Source organism: Corvus kubaryi, unplaced genomic scaffold (genome assembly GCF_017639235.1).
Source record: "Corvus kubaryi isolate FWS band 111438036 unplaced genomic scaffold, C.kubaryi_AGA036_p1.0 split3-73, whole genome shotgun sequence".
NCBI classification, from domain to species: domain Eukaryota; kingdom Metazoa; phylum Chordata; class Aves; order Passeriformes; family Corvidae; genus Corvus; species Corvus kubaryi.
In genome coordinates, this window is record NW_024582091.1 from 7,535,502 (window position 1) to 7,554,886 (window position 19,385).

General features: G+C 37.0%; 1 protein-coding gene and 1 long non-coding RNA gene across 2 annotated transcripts in view; one reads left to right on the forward strand and one right to left on the reverse strand.

The window, feature by feature from the left end:
• Positions 1–19,385, reverse strand: part of EYS (eyes shut homolog) — an 854,603-nt gene that overhangs the window by 533,811 nt on the left and 301,407 nt on the right. The window contains exons 16-18 of the mRNA XM_042016808.1: positions 3,419–3,541; positions 1,663–1,776; positions 370–483 (exon numbers count right to left, since the gene is read on the reverse strand). Of these exons, the coding sequence (XP_041872742.1) occupies positions 370–483; positions 1,663–1,776; positions 3,419–3,541 (351 nt within the window). The remainder of the gene's footprint in view (positions 1–369; positions 484–1,662; positions 1,777–3,418; positions 3,542–19,385) is intronic.
• On the forward strand, positions 5,116–18,697 carry LOC121659060. The gene is made up of 3 exons (XR_006014150.1): positions 5,116–5,139; positions 16,387–16,442; positions 18,485–18,697. It is a non-coding gene; the product is annotated as an uncharacterized LOC121659060 (long non-coding RNA).

The following is a 19,385-nucleotide window of genomic DNA, read 5'->3' on the forward strand; positions in this document are numbered from 1 at the left end:
AGGTAACTTGTGAAAATAAGCTAACATACATCAGCTGATAAACAGCCACATTACTAATACCAGCATTCATTTAGTTCTTATCAGCACAAATACATACCAACTTATTTCTGAGTTCCTAAATGGTAACTAGTCTTCCTTGTGTGTGTAAGCTTTGAAGGCCCTTTTATATGCAGACTAATTTATCTTGTGCTATGTAGTTCACAGACACAGTCAGTGTTCCAGTTTGTTGGAATGCAAATTAAACATTACGCCAGGGCAGATAAAGAGAAATGAGAATAAAACACAAGCAAATTAGTCAATAATATCTTAATGGATGCTTTGTGGACTATCTGGCTGTGGAAAACAAGGCTTGCTATGAAAACAACTCACCGGTAAAACCAGGTAGACAGATGCATTTATATTCACCAATAAGGTCTGCACATGATGCATTATGAAGACATGGAGAGGAGTGACATTCATTTATATTTGCTTCACAAGTTGTACCTATGAATATAGAATCAAGGAAAGGGGAAAGAAGTTATTCCATGGCACATTTAGGTAAATACCAACATTTATTTTAACTGAATATAATTCACATATCAGAATCTATTTGTAATCCTTTTTATATTCAAATCTGGGTGTCTGTGACAGATGTTCATCTTCTTAATGTTTAAGTTGTTCACTAGTTTTTCAAATACGTTAAAAGTACAGTAATCAAATATTTTACTAAGGCTTAAAGCAGAAAATTTTCTTATTATAGAAATATAGAAGAACAGAAACCAAATGACATTAAGTATAATAGACTGCACTGCAGTGGTGTGAGAGGAAATATTTCTTGTGTTCATGATAAGGCAAAAGATGTATTCCCAAAAAACTGTGAAAAAGAAATCTGTTGTAGACAAGAAGAAAATTTATTCCAATCTAGACCATAAAAACTCCACATAACTACTCAAAGTATAAAAATACTTTATTGCTAATATTTTTCACTGAACCTAATTTCTTATCATTTGAAGAATAAATGAAAAATTACATCAATTGCATGATTTGGGAAGTTAAAAGCATTTAAAGAAATATTTAAATTTAAAAATGCAAGTGATAATTGTTCTGAATATATGAGTGGTAGAATTGTAATATTTTGCACTGGGACATTTGAATTATGGATTTATTTGTATTTTAATGATTAAATATACATGATGTTTAAAACAGGGCTTTGAAAAGAAAATGGATACACTTTAAATTCCTGATCTAAGCTGAAAACATAGCTGCAGCTATTAATTCATCCATTTATCAAAGCCATTAAATTTTTTATATAAATATTCCAAATATGCCAAGAACAAAACCTTTACCACACAGCTGTTTTATCCCCTCAATTCAGTGATATTAAAGCTTCCAAATATTAAAAAACTTGCAGAAAACAGTATTTCCTATTTTCAGAATTTCACTGAACCCCACAGATCCATTTTCAACAGCCAAGACACCAATTAGCAGAAAACACCTAGTTCCATGCTGTCATGAAAACAGAACATGTAATTTAGTCAAGATACACTTTTTCTAACTGACATGTTTATGACTTCAGATGACACCCTTATATGAATACATGCATCTCATCTGATATGTTAAAAAAAATTGGTGTAAAACTCTGAGTAAATTTACAAAGTTATCGTTCTGTGGATTTTTTTATACCTTCAAATCCATCCTGACAGATGCAACTGAAGGCATTCAGGCGATCAACACAAGTAGCTCCATTGTGACAAGGGTCACTAAGACACTCATCCACTTCAATCTCACAGTTATGACCTGGAGGCAAGGGAAGGATTCATTTCATTAGGAACACACCATTGGTGAATCATCAGTGCAGGCAGCAACAACAAAATGAAATAACTGAACTTAAGTACAGGGAGCTCTTGCCAATGAGCCATAAATTGTCTTTGGGGAACTCATTTCTTGGTGATTAAAGGAAAAATCAGAGTATAGTGTTAGTCAAAGATCTTACAGATTCTTTTACAGATGTACTCAAAAAGTTGCATATTTTCATATTTTAAGGGCAATAAAATCTTGAGTTTTCCTAAAACATCACAAAAGTGTAAATATGGTTTCTAAGAAAAAAATATTAAAATAGCACAATCTTTCTCTGTAATATTATTTTTTCGTTAATTTATCAATTAATGGGGTTTTTATAAAAGATCTCTATGGGACATATTGGGAAATGTTTTCGTTATGGACAAATATTTTTCATATTTTTAAAAAATGAATTATCGGAAAGTTAGATACTGACTTGTATTTGTAAATGTGCAGGGGAAAAATATTGATGCTGATTTCTAGTTGTGAACGATGTAGCTAATATTTTTTTCTGGCATCAAATTCATTATTACTGATTCTTAAAGACAGACAAAGTTCCTGACTGCTTCTGAAGGATTTTGAGGGTTTTAATTGACTAGAGAAAAACTATAAAAATACTAATCTAGTGTTATGTAGATATTAATATAAGAATTTAAACAAACATTTCAATTTAAAAAGATCTCACCAAGGATTATCACAAGTAAAATCATACAATTTTACTTTATATTTTTATAATATTACTAAAATAAACCAACCATAGAAACAGGATATCGAATTTCATTGCATTAAAGACAAAAATACTACAGCTATTAAATTACAGATTATTTCATCTAAATGGATGCCTCTGTAAGGACGTAGAACAGCAAGTTAAGAGGTATGCAGTCTTCTCAAGATTTCAATTCCTCTGGTTGTCTCTGTAGTCCTTGACTATTGAGGGAGATTTTAGTGTATTCTTATTCCTGCTTTAGGAGCACTGTGAAAGTCCCTGGAGTTAGACAGGATGGATCTGGGTAGCAGAGCTGATCTGCCACTCAGGGAATTCCTACTGCCCTTGATTATTTCATCATAGAGTGGATCAAAAATACCTGCATATGTATCTAGAAAGATTTTTTTTTTACACTGTAGTTTGAAACACCATGTCAGTATGCTGACATACCCAAACTAGTTTTAATCTAGTCAGTCTAATGACAATGGACTGAAGGGTAGATGCAAACATGAGTAGTTAAACCTGCCTAGGATCTTGGATGCATGTTTGGCAGTTGAGGCCCTTGTTACTGCAGCCTTATTATTACAGAGAGCACAAAGGAGATAAATTAAGGCCGACTTGCATATGGCTGGGAGTTCAAACCACATCAGTATAAGACAGACACCATGTCTAAAATAGTATAAAGAGTAATTGGAATGGAAATATTGTAGTCAGTATTTTGTACAGCTGAATGCTCTTACTCAGCCAAGTACTTTTGTGTGCCAGGAAACAAAATTTGTTTCTGCCTGAATCTGAGGCACACTGCTAAATTATCTATTGCTGTTTTTGAACAAACTTCTTTTCTCTGGTTTAAGACTGACAGAAACATGTTAAACAACACTTCTATGAACTCACCTATAAAGCCAGGTGCACAGAAACAGAGATAGCCACCCACTATGTCTTTACAGATGCTGGAGGCTCCACATGGTTGTGATAGGCAGGCAGCAACATGTGTTTCACATAACTCACCAGTAAAGCCTGGTGAAAAATACAGTAACAGAAGACTTAAGAAATTTATTACATTTAATGTGAGAAAACAGACAAGTGATAGACAAATTTAACATATACTTTTCTTATGTTTTAAAATCTTATTTAGGATAGGGTAAAATATTCCAGTTTCCTTGAACATTTCAGTTTCACATACAAAGCCACTCTAAATGGAACAAAGTAATAATGATAAAGTCAGTGATAAAGATGTACTTGCAATTATAATAAAAACCATTCAAAATACAGTGGGTCTTCAAAAAAATCGATAGAATATCAAATTCTTTGAGTGATTTTATGGAAATACTCCTGTTTCTATTGATAGATATAACAATAAGCCCACTGTTGATACAAGCCTTCTCATTTTTAATATGATGTTCTGTAACCACACTAAGAAAGCATCCTCTGTTTCTAAACAAACAAGCATTGTCCAATACATTCTGTTATAAAGCAGGTATTACAAGGACAGGTTTGGCAGCATATTGGTATTGAGTTTTTGAACCAGTTCACTTATAGTTAATAAGAAATCTAATCTTGTGAAAATTAAGCATCTCTTTCCTATTGAGTGGTACATATGCACAAAATTTAAAAAATAAATTTCAAAGATAAAATATTAACCTACATTTTACATTTTAGGTTTATTGGCCATGACATAGTTTCTTAGGATACCACGTGTCAAGGAAATCATAGTTTTCATTGATGACAGCACTTTTATTATTGAACATACACAATATATCGTTGCAAGTAAATATTCTTTGTTTGACTGACTTGTTTTTTCAAATCAAATAAATATATTTAACTAAGTGATATAAAGAAGTTGAAAAATCAATCCATGTGTGGGGAGCTCATACCTAAATGTTGAATGTAAACGCGAAGTTTCAAATTTTAGAGATTTTGGTTTGGTCATAAAAACTTAGTGAGCTAAGGTACAAGAAGTATGGTTTTCTGGTCTCCTATCAGCTGAGCATTTAAAATTTTTCTAAATATTTTTAGTCCAACAAAGATCAAAATAGACTGGACCAATTTATTATAATTTAACAAGTGCAGCATGAAAAGCCACTAAAGACTTAAACCAGAGATTTGGTTCAGTGGATTAAATATAATTAATTCCAGTGTCTTACAAACTTAAATACCAAGTCTGGCTGAAGATCTGAACTTACATTTGTCATAGGTTAGCAAGCATAGTCCCGGAAGGGACGTCCTTGCTAAGGGGTGCTTACAGTTTCCTCTGGGAACTGATAGAACCTATCAGCTGGCCAGTTTGAATATGGACAATTCTCTAAGCCACTTAAAGTTGTGACCGCCTCTGTGATCCACATTTAAGAATAGGCAAACTCCCCCTCCAAGCTCTCTCTTGTTTCCGGCGCTGGGACAGGTGGTTGCGGGCCCCGTGTGGGGACCAGTGGGCCCTGCCCAGGCCCTGCTTGAGCCAGGCCGGGCTGGGCCACGGCCATCCTGGAGCCATGGACCTGTTCCAGCCATGGAACCCCCCCCACTGCCTTGCCGTGGGCAGCCAGAGCGGCTCGGCTCTCCCCACTCTCCACTGCGATAAGAAACATTCAACATTCCAGCTGCAAAGCTGCAAGGCCGAGGTGAGATTAACCCTTGTAGTGCTGTGAAGAGCTGAAAACCTGAGGGAAGAGAGAGAGGAGATGCTTAAAGCTGAAATTCTGTTGTGAAGCTATGATATATCAGAGTATCCTGTTGTAATTCCATGAAGATATGGGAGGTGGAGTGTTCAGCTCGTAAGCAAAAGCACCTGTGCTGAGAAAGGCAGATGCTGACGCAGCTGTAATTTCATGGGAAGTTTGGACAGGGAGAGATGAACCAGATGAGGACTTTTGCTCCAAACGGGAAAGGAGAAAACCTCAGTCCCTAGAGATGCTCCCAGAGATAGTCTTAACGATGAAGATGATGAAGACCCTTTGCTCCCAGGGAAGGAGAAGGGCCTCTGGTTTTGTTTCTGAACGGCTCAACCTTAAAATTGTACCCCAAAAAACTTCAAGAGTAGACCCTCGAAAGCAGTTGCGGGAAAAGCTGCAAGTCGGGGGAAGGGATTCACATACGAGCAGAGAGACTCCTCTTCCTAAATGGACTGAACAATATTTGGAAGTGGGCAGCTGTCTCGTTGTGATAATGTGTTCATAGCATGAGCAAGAAGAGACTTCTCTTTCTAAACAGACTGAACAAGGTTATTATGGAAGTGGTAAACAGACTGAACATCTTAAGGGTTGTCTTTTTACATTGTCAGTGGGAGAATGGAGGAAGGTGGGGGGAGGAGGAGAGTTCTGAAGGTGGTATATTTTTTTTTCCTCTTCTTTTAGGTCTGTTAATAAACTTCTTTATATTCTTTCAAGTCTGGTGCCTGCTTTACATTTCTCCTAATTCTTATCTCACAGCAGATAAACAGTAATGAGTATTTTGGACCAAACCACTACAACATTTAATTTAAAAATATATTTATAAAGTAATGCCATCCTTCAGCAGCACAGGTACTGTCACGACAGATTCCAGTGTGCCATTGAGCTGCCCCATATCTGCCATTGTGTTAGTCAATTTTTAGATGAAAAAGAAGACTCTTTGGCCAAAGATGTTCAAATAAATCTGTATTTCTACAGTATATTGTGATAGTTTTAGAAACTAAACATAACCTAGTTTTAATAGTGTTTATAAAGTGCAGATTGAGTATAATAGATAATTACAAAATTTCAAAAGCTCAGTCCTCCTTGGACAATAGTCTTCAAACTAAAGGAAATGTAAACCATATTCTTAAGGCACGACTGAAGAGTTCCTGATCTGGAATATTTTTTAACTTTTGTACATCTTGTTACATGAGGGTAAACAGCAACTTCTGACCATCAGGGTAAATTGCTGGAACATGCTGCACCTTACAAATTCTGGCTTGTTGAACAACCCTTTGAGGCACAAATACAAGGCAATGCATATTAAAACTGCCCTACACATGCAGTCATTTTCATTTCTAAATCAGTAGATGCAGAAGGGTGTCTTTAAGCTATGTTTCAATTCCATCCTAGACACCAGCTGTGCAACATTCTTGCACAGCTGAAGTTTTCCTCCTTGTTGATTGCCATTAAAAATTTAAGTCTCTCATTTTTGCCTTTGTAAACAGCTCTTAACGTCTGTATAATGAAGTACTACATAAAACTAACATAAAAAATTATGATAAAGAAATAAAATTGAAACATTGATCAATGATGGTAACAGCTATGCACAGATATATGTGTAGCTGTTGCATGTGGTTATATAAATGTCATCTAAGTACAGATAATGAATATAGAAAAGCCAACACATTTTTTTCCTTGATGAAATAAGAATTATTATTCATAATAACTTCATAGATTTGAAATCTATGAAGAAATAAAATCCTTTTATTTCTGTGTTTTAACTAATTATCAGAGTATTACAGCATGGATTATTGGGCTTTGAACAATCTGATCTACTTAAAGAAGTCACTATACTAAGTTGAAGAGCAAAAGGTACTGGATTCAGGACTCAATTTTAATATTAAACATCTAGTTATGTGTAAGGCTTCTCATCAAAACAGATTCAGTTGCAGTACTTAAGAATATGGTATTTCCTACAAAAAGAAATGAGCAAGTTTTGATTTTTTTTTTTTTTGTTACAGATATCCAAAAGTACTTCATAAGTTTAGATAAGGAAAATTTAGCAACAGAATATTTAATTTTTTTTTTTTTAATGTCCCATTTAGATTCTTGAGACATTTCTTTTTGACAAATCCAAATGCCTCATGACAAAAGTGATTTTTACTAGTCAGACTATGGCACTTAAACTCTCCAGGGAGATCACTGATTTGTGATCCATTCTGACATAGTCCAGCCACACAGTGATTTATGGCAATTTCACTACATGGCTCCTTATATTCTGGATGGCAGGTACATCTGAAACTATTAACTGAAACCTCACATTAAGGGTTATTGTCAGAGCCAGCAGGATTCGATGTGCATTCATTCACTTATTGAACAAATACTACTTCTGGGGGAAAAGTTACATGGTTCCTGTAAAAATTACATCTGAGAAAAGCTTAAACAGACTGAAAGAAAGAAATCCAGAATGTAATAAATTCATTTGAAACCTGGAGAATATTTTCATTGTCATTAGGGTTCTTACATAATAATGAGTTGCCAATTTCTCCTTATTTGTATTGGATGTGATGATAATTTTATAAAAACCATTTCATTAATTTGATTTTTTGGATAGAGTGTTTGCAATGCTTTTTGTCATTCAACACCTATGATAATGAAATGCTGCTTTTGCTTGGGTCCTCTGGAATTTCAAATGCAAAAATTGTACTTTTTGCAGAAATGATACAAAATGTAAAAACTGTAAAAACATGCAATTAATAATAGCAGTGTTGAACAAAATGGAGGAAGAGTAATAAGGAGGAAAAATCATCATCTTTGCATGTGTATTGGGTTTGCTTGGCCAGGTTTTGGTAGCAGGGTAGGGGCTGCAGGGGTGGCTTCTCTGAGAAGCTGCCGGAAGCTTCACCCATATCTGACAGAGTCAATGCCAGTTGCCTTCAGGATGGACCCACTGCTGGCCAAGGCCAAGCCCTTCAGCAATGGCAGTAATCCTTCTGTGATAATATTTAAGGAGGAAAAAAGTGATTTCATGGATGTCATTGTCACCAGGGAAAAGTGGGGTGAGAACATGTGAGAGGAACAGCTCTGCAGACACCAAGGTCAGCGCAGAAGGAGGGGCAGGAGGTGCTCTAGGTCCCAGAGTTGAGATTCCCCTGCAGCCCATGGTGCAGCCCATGGTGAGGCAGCTGTGCCCCTGCAGCCCATGGGTCTCCTCCACGCTGGAGCAAGGTGGATGCCTGATAGAAGGCTGTGAACTCATGGGAAACCCATGCTGGAGCAGGCTGCTGGCAAGGAGTGGCAGACCTGTGGACAGAGGAGCCTATTAGAGCTGGTGGTGGGGTCCGAGGCTGTGACCGCTGTGACCCAGGAAGAGATGACCGGTCCGGGGAGATGGTCCCGAAAGGAATCGCCTTCCCAAGGCCCGGTGTCTTCCTCTCAGCTGCTGGCAGAGGAGCCCTTGCAGAAGCTGTCAGCTCTTTAGTGATATCAGCTCGTGATTCCAGCTCAGCTCTGCAGGGCAGCCTCTAGGCCAAACCAGACTGGAGAGAGAGACGAGAAGACCCGTATGGCTGGTTCCGCACGAAGGTAGCTTTATTGTGGGTCCCCTCCGGCGAAGGGAAGGCCAGGGACGAGCTCTCTCCTCTACAGAGGCGAGCTGGTCTTCTTTTATAGGGATACAGGGGATCAGCAAGGGGACCAATGGATTACAGAGGGTCTGGGATAGACCAATGGGTTACAGAACGATCTGCATAGGGTCTCCCAAAGGATTGTGGGTCTACTTTTCCTCACCATGACTCCAAAGTCCTTTCCAGGGAGTCCTGCTGGGCGATCTTATCTCAGCAGACATCCCTGCAGGGCAGTGGCTGGGCATACGCCACAGGAGTCCACTGTGGGGCAGGTTTCCTGGTAGGACTGGTGACCCAATGGGGGAAATCACACTGGTGCAGGCTGTCCCTGAAGGACTGCATTCCATGGAAAGGGACCCAAGTTTGAGCAGTTCATGAAGACCTGCACCCCGTAGATAGGGCTCATGCTGGAGTTTACAGAGAAGTCTTCCATGGGAGGGACCCTGCACTGGAGCAGGTGAAGGACTCCTTTCCCTGAGAAGCAGCAGAAACAACCTGGGCCATAACCCCCATTCTGGTCTTCCTGCACCACTGGGAGGAGCAGGTAGACCATGGGAGGGAGGAAAGGGTGGGGTGAAGGTGTTTGTAAGATTTTGTTTTACTTCCTCTTTTCCTGTACTGGGTTGGATTAATAGTAAATTCAGTTAATTTTTCCAAGACAGGTCTGTTTTGCTTGTGACAGTAATGTGTCAGCGATCTCTCCCAGTCCTTATTTGAACTCAAGAGACTTACCTTATATTTTAACCCCCCTGTATTGTTGCCAAGGAGAGATGTAAAGTGTCTTTAACAGGTACCTGGCATCCAGCCAGGGTCAGCCCACCACAATACAAAAGGCAGGGAGAAAAATAATGCTCTTGTCTCAGACAATACAAGAGGAAAGTGTTTTATTCTGACCATCTCTTCTAATAAATAGATGTGATAGCTGTATTGAAGTAACCAGTCACAACTATAAAAGACACAGCAGAAGATGCAATTTTCTCTGTTGTATCCTTCTTACATATATGGTTTCTGCAACTCAGATAACAAAACCCAGTAATTCTCGGTAAAGACAATTCGAACTTCAGCAATTAGATTAGTATAACAGTTGCCCTCTGAAAGTTTTAAAACTTCATGTTCCAAAAGGTAAGAGACTGAGAAATCATGGCAATTCAACTTTAAGAAAGTCTTTGTGTTTTCTGAAGACTGCTCATTTTCACAAGCAGACTTTCTGATCTAACAACAGCAGCAAATTGAAAAATTCAGATTGTTCTGTTCTTGCAAAAAAATCAGCTGTTTTATTTCTCAACTGAGCTTGGGGACAAGTCAAAAGTTATGTTTATGTACACATAGTCTGAAAGAAAGTTAACAAGTTGTAAGAATGTACTTTTATTAGTACTGAGGGTGTTTGTACATTAGCTTTTTTCCTACATAGTCAGTTGTGAAATAAATAAATAAATAAATAAATACTCTAAGGCAAAAGAATTTCAAGACTTGCAATTCAATTTTCTGTCAATCAGGTTTGAAGTATTTCAAGAGTTTATATATTTTGCAAAGTTTTTTCAGCTAAGTAATAAGTGAAAAAAATAAATCTTCTAGGCCAAAAGTCTGTTTTTATCCCATAATGTCAGCAGTTTCTGATAAATAATGTTTCATTGGATATTCCTCAAAAAGCTCTACTGGAAGCTGAAAAGTAATTATTACAAGTTGGTTTGAATTTTGTATTATGATTTTCTGATCAGAAGACTGAAAAATATTTTTTCAGAAAAAACTTCTGTGCATCATTTAATCTTAATTCAGCCTGGAGAAGAATTTAAAAGAGCAGTCAGTCCCCCTTCTGCTTACCACTAACTCAATTTGGTATCAACAAATCCATGTACATTTTAAAATATTCTGGATATCCCAGAAGTTCTGCCTCAGCCATATTAGGTTGTTTACTGTAAAAACTAATATGACAATGATGGCAAGCCAATGTACCTGACACAGGCAACAAAGGTGATTTCCTATAAGCTACCAAAGGATTTGCTCTAGGATCAATTCTGATTCCAACAGTTCCCAGGGAACAGACCTCACAGGCAGAGCTTACAAAGCCAGAAGCATATCTTGTGTGGGCCTGAATCTACACCCCTTTCTGGCCCTCTTCTGGGCTTTTACTAAACAGTTACTGTTAGCCAATTTGTCCTAGTCACCTCTGTGCTAAAGCAGAAATTCTTGGCACAGGCACATTAATTTCCCTTCACTGATATATTTGCAGGGTCTGCTCAACCCTGGAGATTAATTTTTAGCTTCAGTTATGCTCCAACACAGGAGAGTTAAAGGGCATTGTTATTTCCATTTCAGAATGCAGTCCATCATGGAATCACTGTACCCAAATATAAGTTATCTGACATATTTAAAAATTTACAAATTGTCAGATTAAATTGAATTCTTTAGAGGTGAGAGGCAAGCTGTTCTCTAACAGTTTGGTCACTACTTATTGAACACCAGTGTTTTTCTGATAATAATCATCATTCACCAATAAACTCTAGCAATATGGATAATAACAACATTTTTTTGAGATATGTCATGATCATACCTACAGCTCCAGTTAAAGGCACAAATCTTTTGGAAAAATAAATATTAGTAGCCTTTGTGAGATAGGTAATGGTTACCAACACAATCATAACCTGTGCTGACTCTGTATGCAGAATATATGTCTTCATACCATATTTTAAAGTACTGTGTTCAGATAGCTTTAATTTAATAAATTTAATCAAATTTTATTATTCCTACAGATCATATGACAGCAAAGTATGCAGGGCACAACTCACTGACAAGCAATACAGTCCCTCAGCACCCAAATGAGAAAAGCTGAGCAGGTCCATTGCTGATAACCAGCTCTAGCGCAGCACAGTGATGACCTGCAGTGGCAAAGTAGGTTTGAGAAGAAGCCTGGAAGTCAAAGTCAGCAAGGCAAGGTCAGATTGGCAGCAGCCTGATGGTATACACTGGCATACGACAGGGAACTACATCACTTCTTGCACAAGCAGAACTCTTGGACAAATATCTCAGGGTGGAGATTTCTTTGTCCAGGGCACAACAGCAGTACATGGCTCAATCCCATTCAGCCTGAAATTTCAGGATGAGTTTTTGCAAATTGCTGCCCAGTTGTTTCCGATTTTCTATGAATTTGTTTATGACGGCCAAAGTGGTTTCATCTTTGCTTGGCTGAACGTCCTTTCTTTTCCAGAACACTGCTAGAGTTTTTTGCCTGTGTCTCTCCCAGTTTGGTGCCATCTGCACATTCAGGCACAATATTCCTAATTCAATCATCCAGATCATTGATAAGCAACATTAATGAAGAGCATTTAGTGGACTCAAAATACTTCCACTAATGTTCTTTTCTACACTGAATCGCTATCAGTTTTTAGTACTTTTTTCCAGTGGAGTTACATGTCGTTCAGTGGTAGTTTCATTGAGACACTGTTCCTTTGGTTTCCTTATAAGAATGATGATGCATTCAAGATATATAGAACCTTCTTCCTTATCCCAAAAGTTTATTACCACCTCACAACAGAAATTGCAATGGCTTCACACATTTTGCTCTTGAGAAATTCATGTTACCTAGTGACTGTCATATTTTTGTTGGCTTCAGATGCTTATAAATAGTTTAAGTCCACATTTTCTCTGGTATTTTTTCAAGAATTCAAGTTAGACCTCACAGTTCTATACTTCACTTCTGCTCTTTTCTACCTTTCTGTTTCTTGGTCTAACCACAGGCCTACAGCTCTGAAATTGCTCTGAATCCTTTCTAAATGCCACAGCTGAAGTTGTAGCCAAACAAAAAGATTTTACAGTGTGCCTTTTCATTTGAGCATTCTAGGCTCTTCTCTGACTGATAAAATCTTGAAGAATATTATTCTGGGAGTTATAGAAAAACACCTGAAAAAAACATCAGGAAAAACAGGATCCTTCTGGACAGGATGTATGGGACACATCTGGATAAACACATCATGTAATGAGTGAGCAACTGGCTCACAGGTTGGATGCAAAGGGCAAGAGTGAATGGGGTAGCATCAGAGTGGTGACCTGTCATTGGTGGGGCTACACAAGGCTTCATCCTCAGTCCTGTGCTCTTCAAAATACTCAGAAATTACTTGGACACCGGACTTAAAGGAATACTATGTAAGTTTGTCAATAATACTAAACTGGGAGGAATTGTTGACTCCCTCAAAGGCAGAGAGACCCTGCAGAGAGACTTATACAATTTAGAGGGCTGGGCAATCACTGACCACATGAAGTTGAGCCAGGGAAAGTGCCAGATTCTGCACCTGGTCCAGAGCAACTCTGGATGAATGTACAGACTGGGGAATGAGATGCTGGAAAGCAGCACTGCGGAAAGGGATTTTGGGTTCTGGTTGACAGAAAGTTGAACATGAGTCAGCAGTGCCCTGGCCAACCGTGTCCTTGGGGGCATCAGAGACAGCATCACCAGCCGGGCAAGGGAGGGGATTGTCCTGCTCTCCTCTGCGCTGGGGTGGCCTCACCTCAAGTTCTGTATGCAGTTTTGGGTGACACAATACGAGACTAATATTAAAAAGTGTCCAAAGGAGGGCAACAAAATGGTGAAGGGCCTTGATGGGAAGCCGTATGAGGAGTGACTGAAGTCACTGAGTCTGTTCAGCCTTTTGCTTTTTAAGGGTTCTTTTCTTCTTGAATATAGACCAAAACAGCAGGACAGAAGTTCTGATCTACAAAGTTCTTTTAAAAGGAGTGAATCTGACCTTTCTGTAACTTTTTCTGTTCATTTCCCGCCATCTAGAATTTCTTTCTGCCACTGAGGGCTAATGAGTGCACCTCGTCTCTTTTAGCTACTTGACTTCAATAACCATTTCTATTGCTTTGGACAAGGTGGACCTTAAGCCATACAATTTAATGAGAAGATGTAGGAGAACTATTGCCCTGCAGTGTTTTTTCCCAAAAAACCCCCTTAAACCTAGGCAAAGGGCCACAATGGCTAGATAAATCTTCCAATACCGTAAGAACATTGTTGTCAGTTCAGCTAAAAGATGGGTTAGAACTAGAGAAAAAGGATTAAGGAAAAACAGACACATACTCTCTACACCTTACAGAAATACACCAGAAGACTTACAGCTATTAAAACAGAAGTTTGATTACTGTACCACAGCAGGCAGCTTCAGAATCTCTATTATTTACATTAAGAAGACACAGAAGAAGTTTTTATTCTGACTGTGCTTACTGGCTTGAAATGTGTCAAGCTATCTTATAATTTTGTGGTACGATGGATTAAAACACCTCCTAATGCTGTTTTACAACTGCAGAATAAAATAGCCACAAGGGTAGAAAAAAAAAAAAAATAAAAGCCTTATGAAATAATATCTGTTATCCATTTTCATTTTCCCCTGAGGAGTGCAAAGTTGTTAGTGTTTGCTGCTTCTTTTGGGGTGATGTCAAGATCTGCTGAGAATGTGATATGTATCTTATAACATAGCTTGATTGTTACTAGGAAAAGGTAATTTATTACCCTTTCCTATATAACATCTTCCTGTAATTGATATGCAAATCCTGTGGCATTTATAAATTCCTTTATGGATAATGAAAAATGAGAGTGAGCAGTTGCTTAATTGAAATAGTTTACCCCAGTCAGATCTGGGGTAAAATCGTTGCTGCTAGCAGATCAGTAGGAAAAAAACCCCAATAAACAAAAACAATGACAAAAACATAAGCAACAATATCAATAATTAATATGAATTACCTAACTTCTGAATTACACAGATTTTCAGCTTAATATCTCTGAAAAAAAAGAGCAGTGAAATACGAAGCTCCCAGTAAAATCAGCACAAGAAATGGGGCAATGTTGCTATTGTTCCTCAGTTACATCTTGCAGGTATTGCATGATTTGAGATTTCATGTGTCAAGAATAAGGAGATAAGAGGATGAGCCGCTCCCCATTGTGCAATACAATACTGGATTAAATAAAGAGCTCTTAAGTTTAATATTCTTATTTTAGAGATGAATTAATTTTTTACAGAAACTAAGTTTGATGACTTTATTAAGAAGAGAATGGTTTCTGAAGTGCCACATAAATTCAGGCCTGCATTTCCTCAGGAGTGTAAAGGTTTCTTAAGCAGAATTTAGGAAGACAAATATGAAAATAAAAATAAACATACTTTATCTTGCTGTTCATGTCCTTTATGGTATTAAGATTGGCAGGTAGTACACAAGCAAAATATTGGGATGAACTATTTCTTAGAATTTGCGGATAAGCAATCTGTTGGACAGAGAGAAAGTACATAGATGTTCCCTGTCATCCATCATATATTTTCTAGTCTTTTTGTAAATTCTAAAGATAATATGAGATATAAATATGATCCTTCATTTCTCATCTGATTAGAACTCTATATGCTAATAGAAAAATTGGGGTGGGGGGGAAAGTATTTTTTCTAGAAACAGGTAAGTAAAGGGGAAAAAAATGGTGATTAAACCACATAAAGCAACAGCAACAGACTTTGTTGAAGATCTGGTAAGGCAATTCTCTTACCTGTCAGGAATTTTATACAATATTTTTACTCCTTACTAATGCAAGTAGAGCGATAGAAAATGAAAACTGAAATTAATTATTTTTTAGTACATTGGAGGACCAGAAGATTAGTTGGAAAGTGAGTTGTCAAAGAAGGAAGTTATTTTAGAGGAGGGTAGAAAAGCATAAAGACAGAACAAAAACATAGATGAAGAATTAAATGAGTGGAAATTTCAAGGAAAAAGACAAGCGTATAAAAATTATGTTTAGTAGACACAGCATACTAACACCAAGAAAAGGCCGTAGTTTGATTATCACTTTAAATTTTCAACAAAAAGTATGATTTTAATCTTATTGACCAAACTTTTAGGTGTCTATAGCAGTTTTCTGGAATGTGGTGTCTGAAAACAAATGTTATTTGCATTTCTAATGTCAGAAATGGAAAAAGATAGCGAGGAGCCAGAGATTACATCATTGTAAATCTTATTAAATGGGAATGGGCTCATTCTATAACCAAGAGGCACTTAATCATGGGAACATATTCCAATAATGTATCAGAAAATAAAAAAAATATAGAGATATCAAACATAAGAAGCAGAAAATTAAAAATTAGTCAGAATTGTCAAATTATATCCTTTATAAAAGAATATAACTTTGGTAAGTTGTGAAATACAGCTATGATAGTTTTAACAGGTCTTTAAAACAGCTGTTTAGTATCGACTAATCATTCCTTTCCATCCTGTTACTGCCATTACAGTACTTTTAGAAGTTAATAGACTCAAGCTACAGGTTGTCGTAGAGATATTTCCTCACCTGGGGGATTTCTAATGGGTTATTGCAGTATTCCTCAAGACATCACTCTTTTGTGTCTGCTTTTGGTAACAGTAACTCAATGTCTTATTAGACACTTTGAAACAAATAGTGTTGTTTCTATTAAAAAAATGTCAAATTTGTAAGTCATCTGCTAGGGTTGGTGGATTGAATTGACATTACAAATGAGCTATTAATCATTTTTTTTCCCTGTATTTTAGCCTTATAAATGACAGCACATAATGAGAGAAAGTCAGCAATTTTTTTCTTGTTCCATTGCAGGAAAATTTCATTTACCACTGGCATGAAGCACTATACTGGTAAAAATAGGAACACAGGTAAAAATTGGAATTATAAAAAAGAAAGTAACTTTATTAAGTTATTACACCTAATAAGGTATCTTTTCACAATAGCAAGAAATTTGCCATGTGGTCTCTTCACCATGTTTACTTTTTCTTCATCACAGCCTGCCTAAACAGCAAAGTCTTGTAAGAGACTTTTTAATGAACTTTGCAAAGTGTGTTGCTCTTCTCATTTGTCCTTTCCTGTTTCCTATTTTCACATTATATTTTTGGGTTCCACCTTTTCCTTCTACTACACTTGGTTGCAAGTATATATACATAGTATGTGTTGATGTATAATGAATGGTTTTCAGTGCCATCCAGTGAATTTTCTTCTTCCTTCTTCATTTACTTCTTTTCATTTGCTAAAACTGTAATTAAAAGGTATATCTATTTCAAGACTTTTTAAAATCATTGTGTCTTGTTTTACATCTTCTTAATTTATCAATATTCTATATATTTCAGTCTTTCAGTGCAAAAGCTCACTAAATGTTTATTGCTATGAGAATAATATAATGAAATCTCACTGAAGTAGAAACGGCAGAGTTTTATTTGCTCTTAATACCTTTATGTCCAATTTTTAACAGATAATAAAGATTAGGTTTAAAAGTTTAAATCTTACTGTTCTTCTGGGAACATTTTGAACAAATAGAAGGTATAGATGCCAGTGTATTACAGAATACAAAGTTGTATATTACATCATAGTGAACACTTTGAATAAACAATGTCTGAGCAATTACATGCCACTGGAAGAATGACTTATTATGCACTTTTTCAGCAGCATTTTTATTTACATAAATCTCAAAGACTTTTGTTTGCATGAAACATGTATATTAAGGTTAGCATTACAACTTAAAACATGTATGACAACTTAATCCAAAAGTATGATAAAGTATGACAAGTGAGGAAACTTAAAACTTCTCTGCCCTGTCATCTTGATTTTCTAGTGAAAAACATGGAAGTAGAAAGAGGTATGTATATCTCGAAATTTGATTTACATAGAAAATTGGAAAGGCAAATTTGAGGAAACTGGTGAGTCATGATATGAACAAATTAGTGAGTTATAAAAAAACCGCCAAAAACCCCACCAAGTAATGCAAAGGCAGTCACTCTTCACCTCCCCCTAATGGCCATATGGTCTCTGAGCAAAAGCTACTTTAGAAAACTCTTTCCATGCTTTTATTGCTACTATATTATTGCATATGGAAGATAATTTCTCTTTGTTCCATTGGGGTCAGCTGTCCCAGCTTTGTACACTCTCAGCTTTTTGTCCACTCCAGCCTACTCACTGTCAGGGCAAAAGAGAAACAGAGATGGGCATGATGCTGTGCAAGCACTGCTCAGCAGCAGCCAAAACATTCCTGAGTTATCAACACAGCTTTCGTCACAAATCTAAAACACAGCACTGTAACAACTTCTATGAAGAGAATTAGTTCTATCTCAAACAGACCCAGTACACAGATCCAATCAATTCTTTGTCTGGGGGGAATACCCATTAGAGATTCATTTTCTTGTGTATTTTCCAGTCTTTCTCTGCTGATAATGACAAGATTAGGGGCTTTTTTCCATTGTAAAAAAGAATGGCCCTGGAAGATTATTTTTTCTGCTTCATAATGTTGAAAATACTGTAGAATACTTCTGAATTCTTTTTCTTTATGAAGGAGGGCTCTCAACTTGTGCCAATTTTAGAATTGCTGCCTTTTTCTGCTATGTCATTTATGACTAAACTGTTACACATAATGTAAAAAACAGTTGCAGTTTAACTAATATTATAAAGGGCTCCATGAAAAAATGTAGCAAACAATCAGACCTTCAGTGGTAACAAATGACTGGACATGATCAGGAACATCTTTATTAGAAAAATATCTTAATACACTAAGATTCTCAAAACCACAGAAGAATTACTGGGGTGACTCAAAATATATTTAATGTTTCACAAATATCAGAGACAAGCTCTAGTGTATGGATGAGCTATAAATGTAAGGAAAAACTCTTGGTAAGGACCCCTAATAATGTTCCCTGTCACTCTTTCTTTCCAGATACTGCTTTTGCAAGGGTCAGTAAAAGTGGCAGGTCCTGGAGACCCATCCGCATTAACCTCTGCTTCTCCAACATCTCTGACTTTACATGGACTCAGCCGTCATCCTGGATTAAGAGTCATGGATGTGACTGCCTACACTGATGCCATGATGATTTTTTGCCTTTTCTTTTATACCCCTTTATACCTTTTTACAACTTCTGTATTCTTAGTGCTTTTTGCCTACATTCTTGGACTTGTTTGTTCAGCTAGGAGACTAAACATTTTAAAAGCTTTGCAGGTAGGGATCAGTGTGCCCCAGACCCCATGGTCCTCTCCAGAACACATTCTGTAAACTAAGATAGAACCATCCAGGGCAAGGCTCCTTGTAGGGGGGGCTCATTCAAGCCTCTCACTGGGAAAACTTTGATAGATCTGCTAATTAGTAAGACCTATAATGTTTTACCACGTCTTTGGGGGTGTGCATTGCAGTGTGCATTCAGGTGCATTCAACCTGGACGTAGTGCACCTAAGGATCCTTAAAATAAATACCAAGGTAAAATCCCTTTTTCCCTTCTAACCGTGTATGACTCTTGATTTTAAGACCAGGAAAAGGCATCAACAGAAGTCTCAGTATTAAGATTTTTCAAATGTATTGACCTCTATTTCCCTAAAATATTGAGTCCACTAGCTACTGCTACAAGCCATTCTGTAATCTTTTGCTATATGAATACTCAAAGTATCTTCTGTTTTAGTCTGCAGAGCAACATTTCTACAGCTGATTAGGTGGACTTGTTTAGAAAGAATGCTATCCCAGTACCAGTCAGGATGTTAGGTAGAAGAAACACATGACTTACAAATTGTGTAAGTGAATTGTGACTTGAAGCACGAAATCAGTAATTGGAATGTTAGGCTACACATCA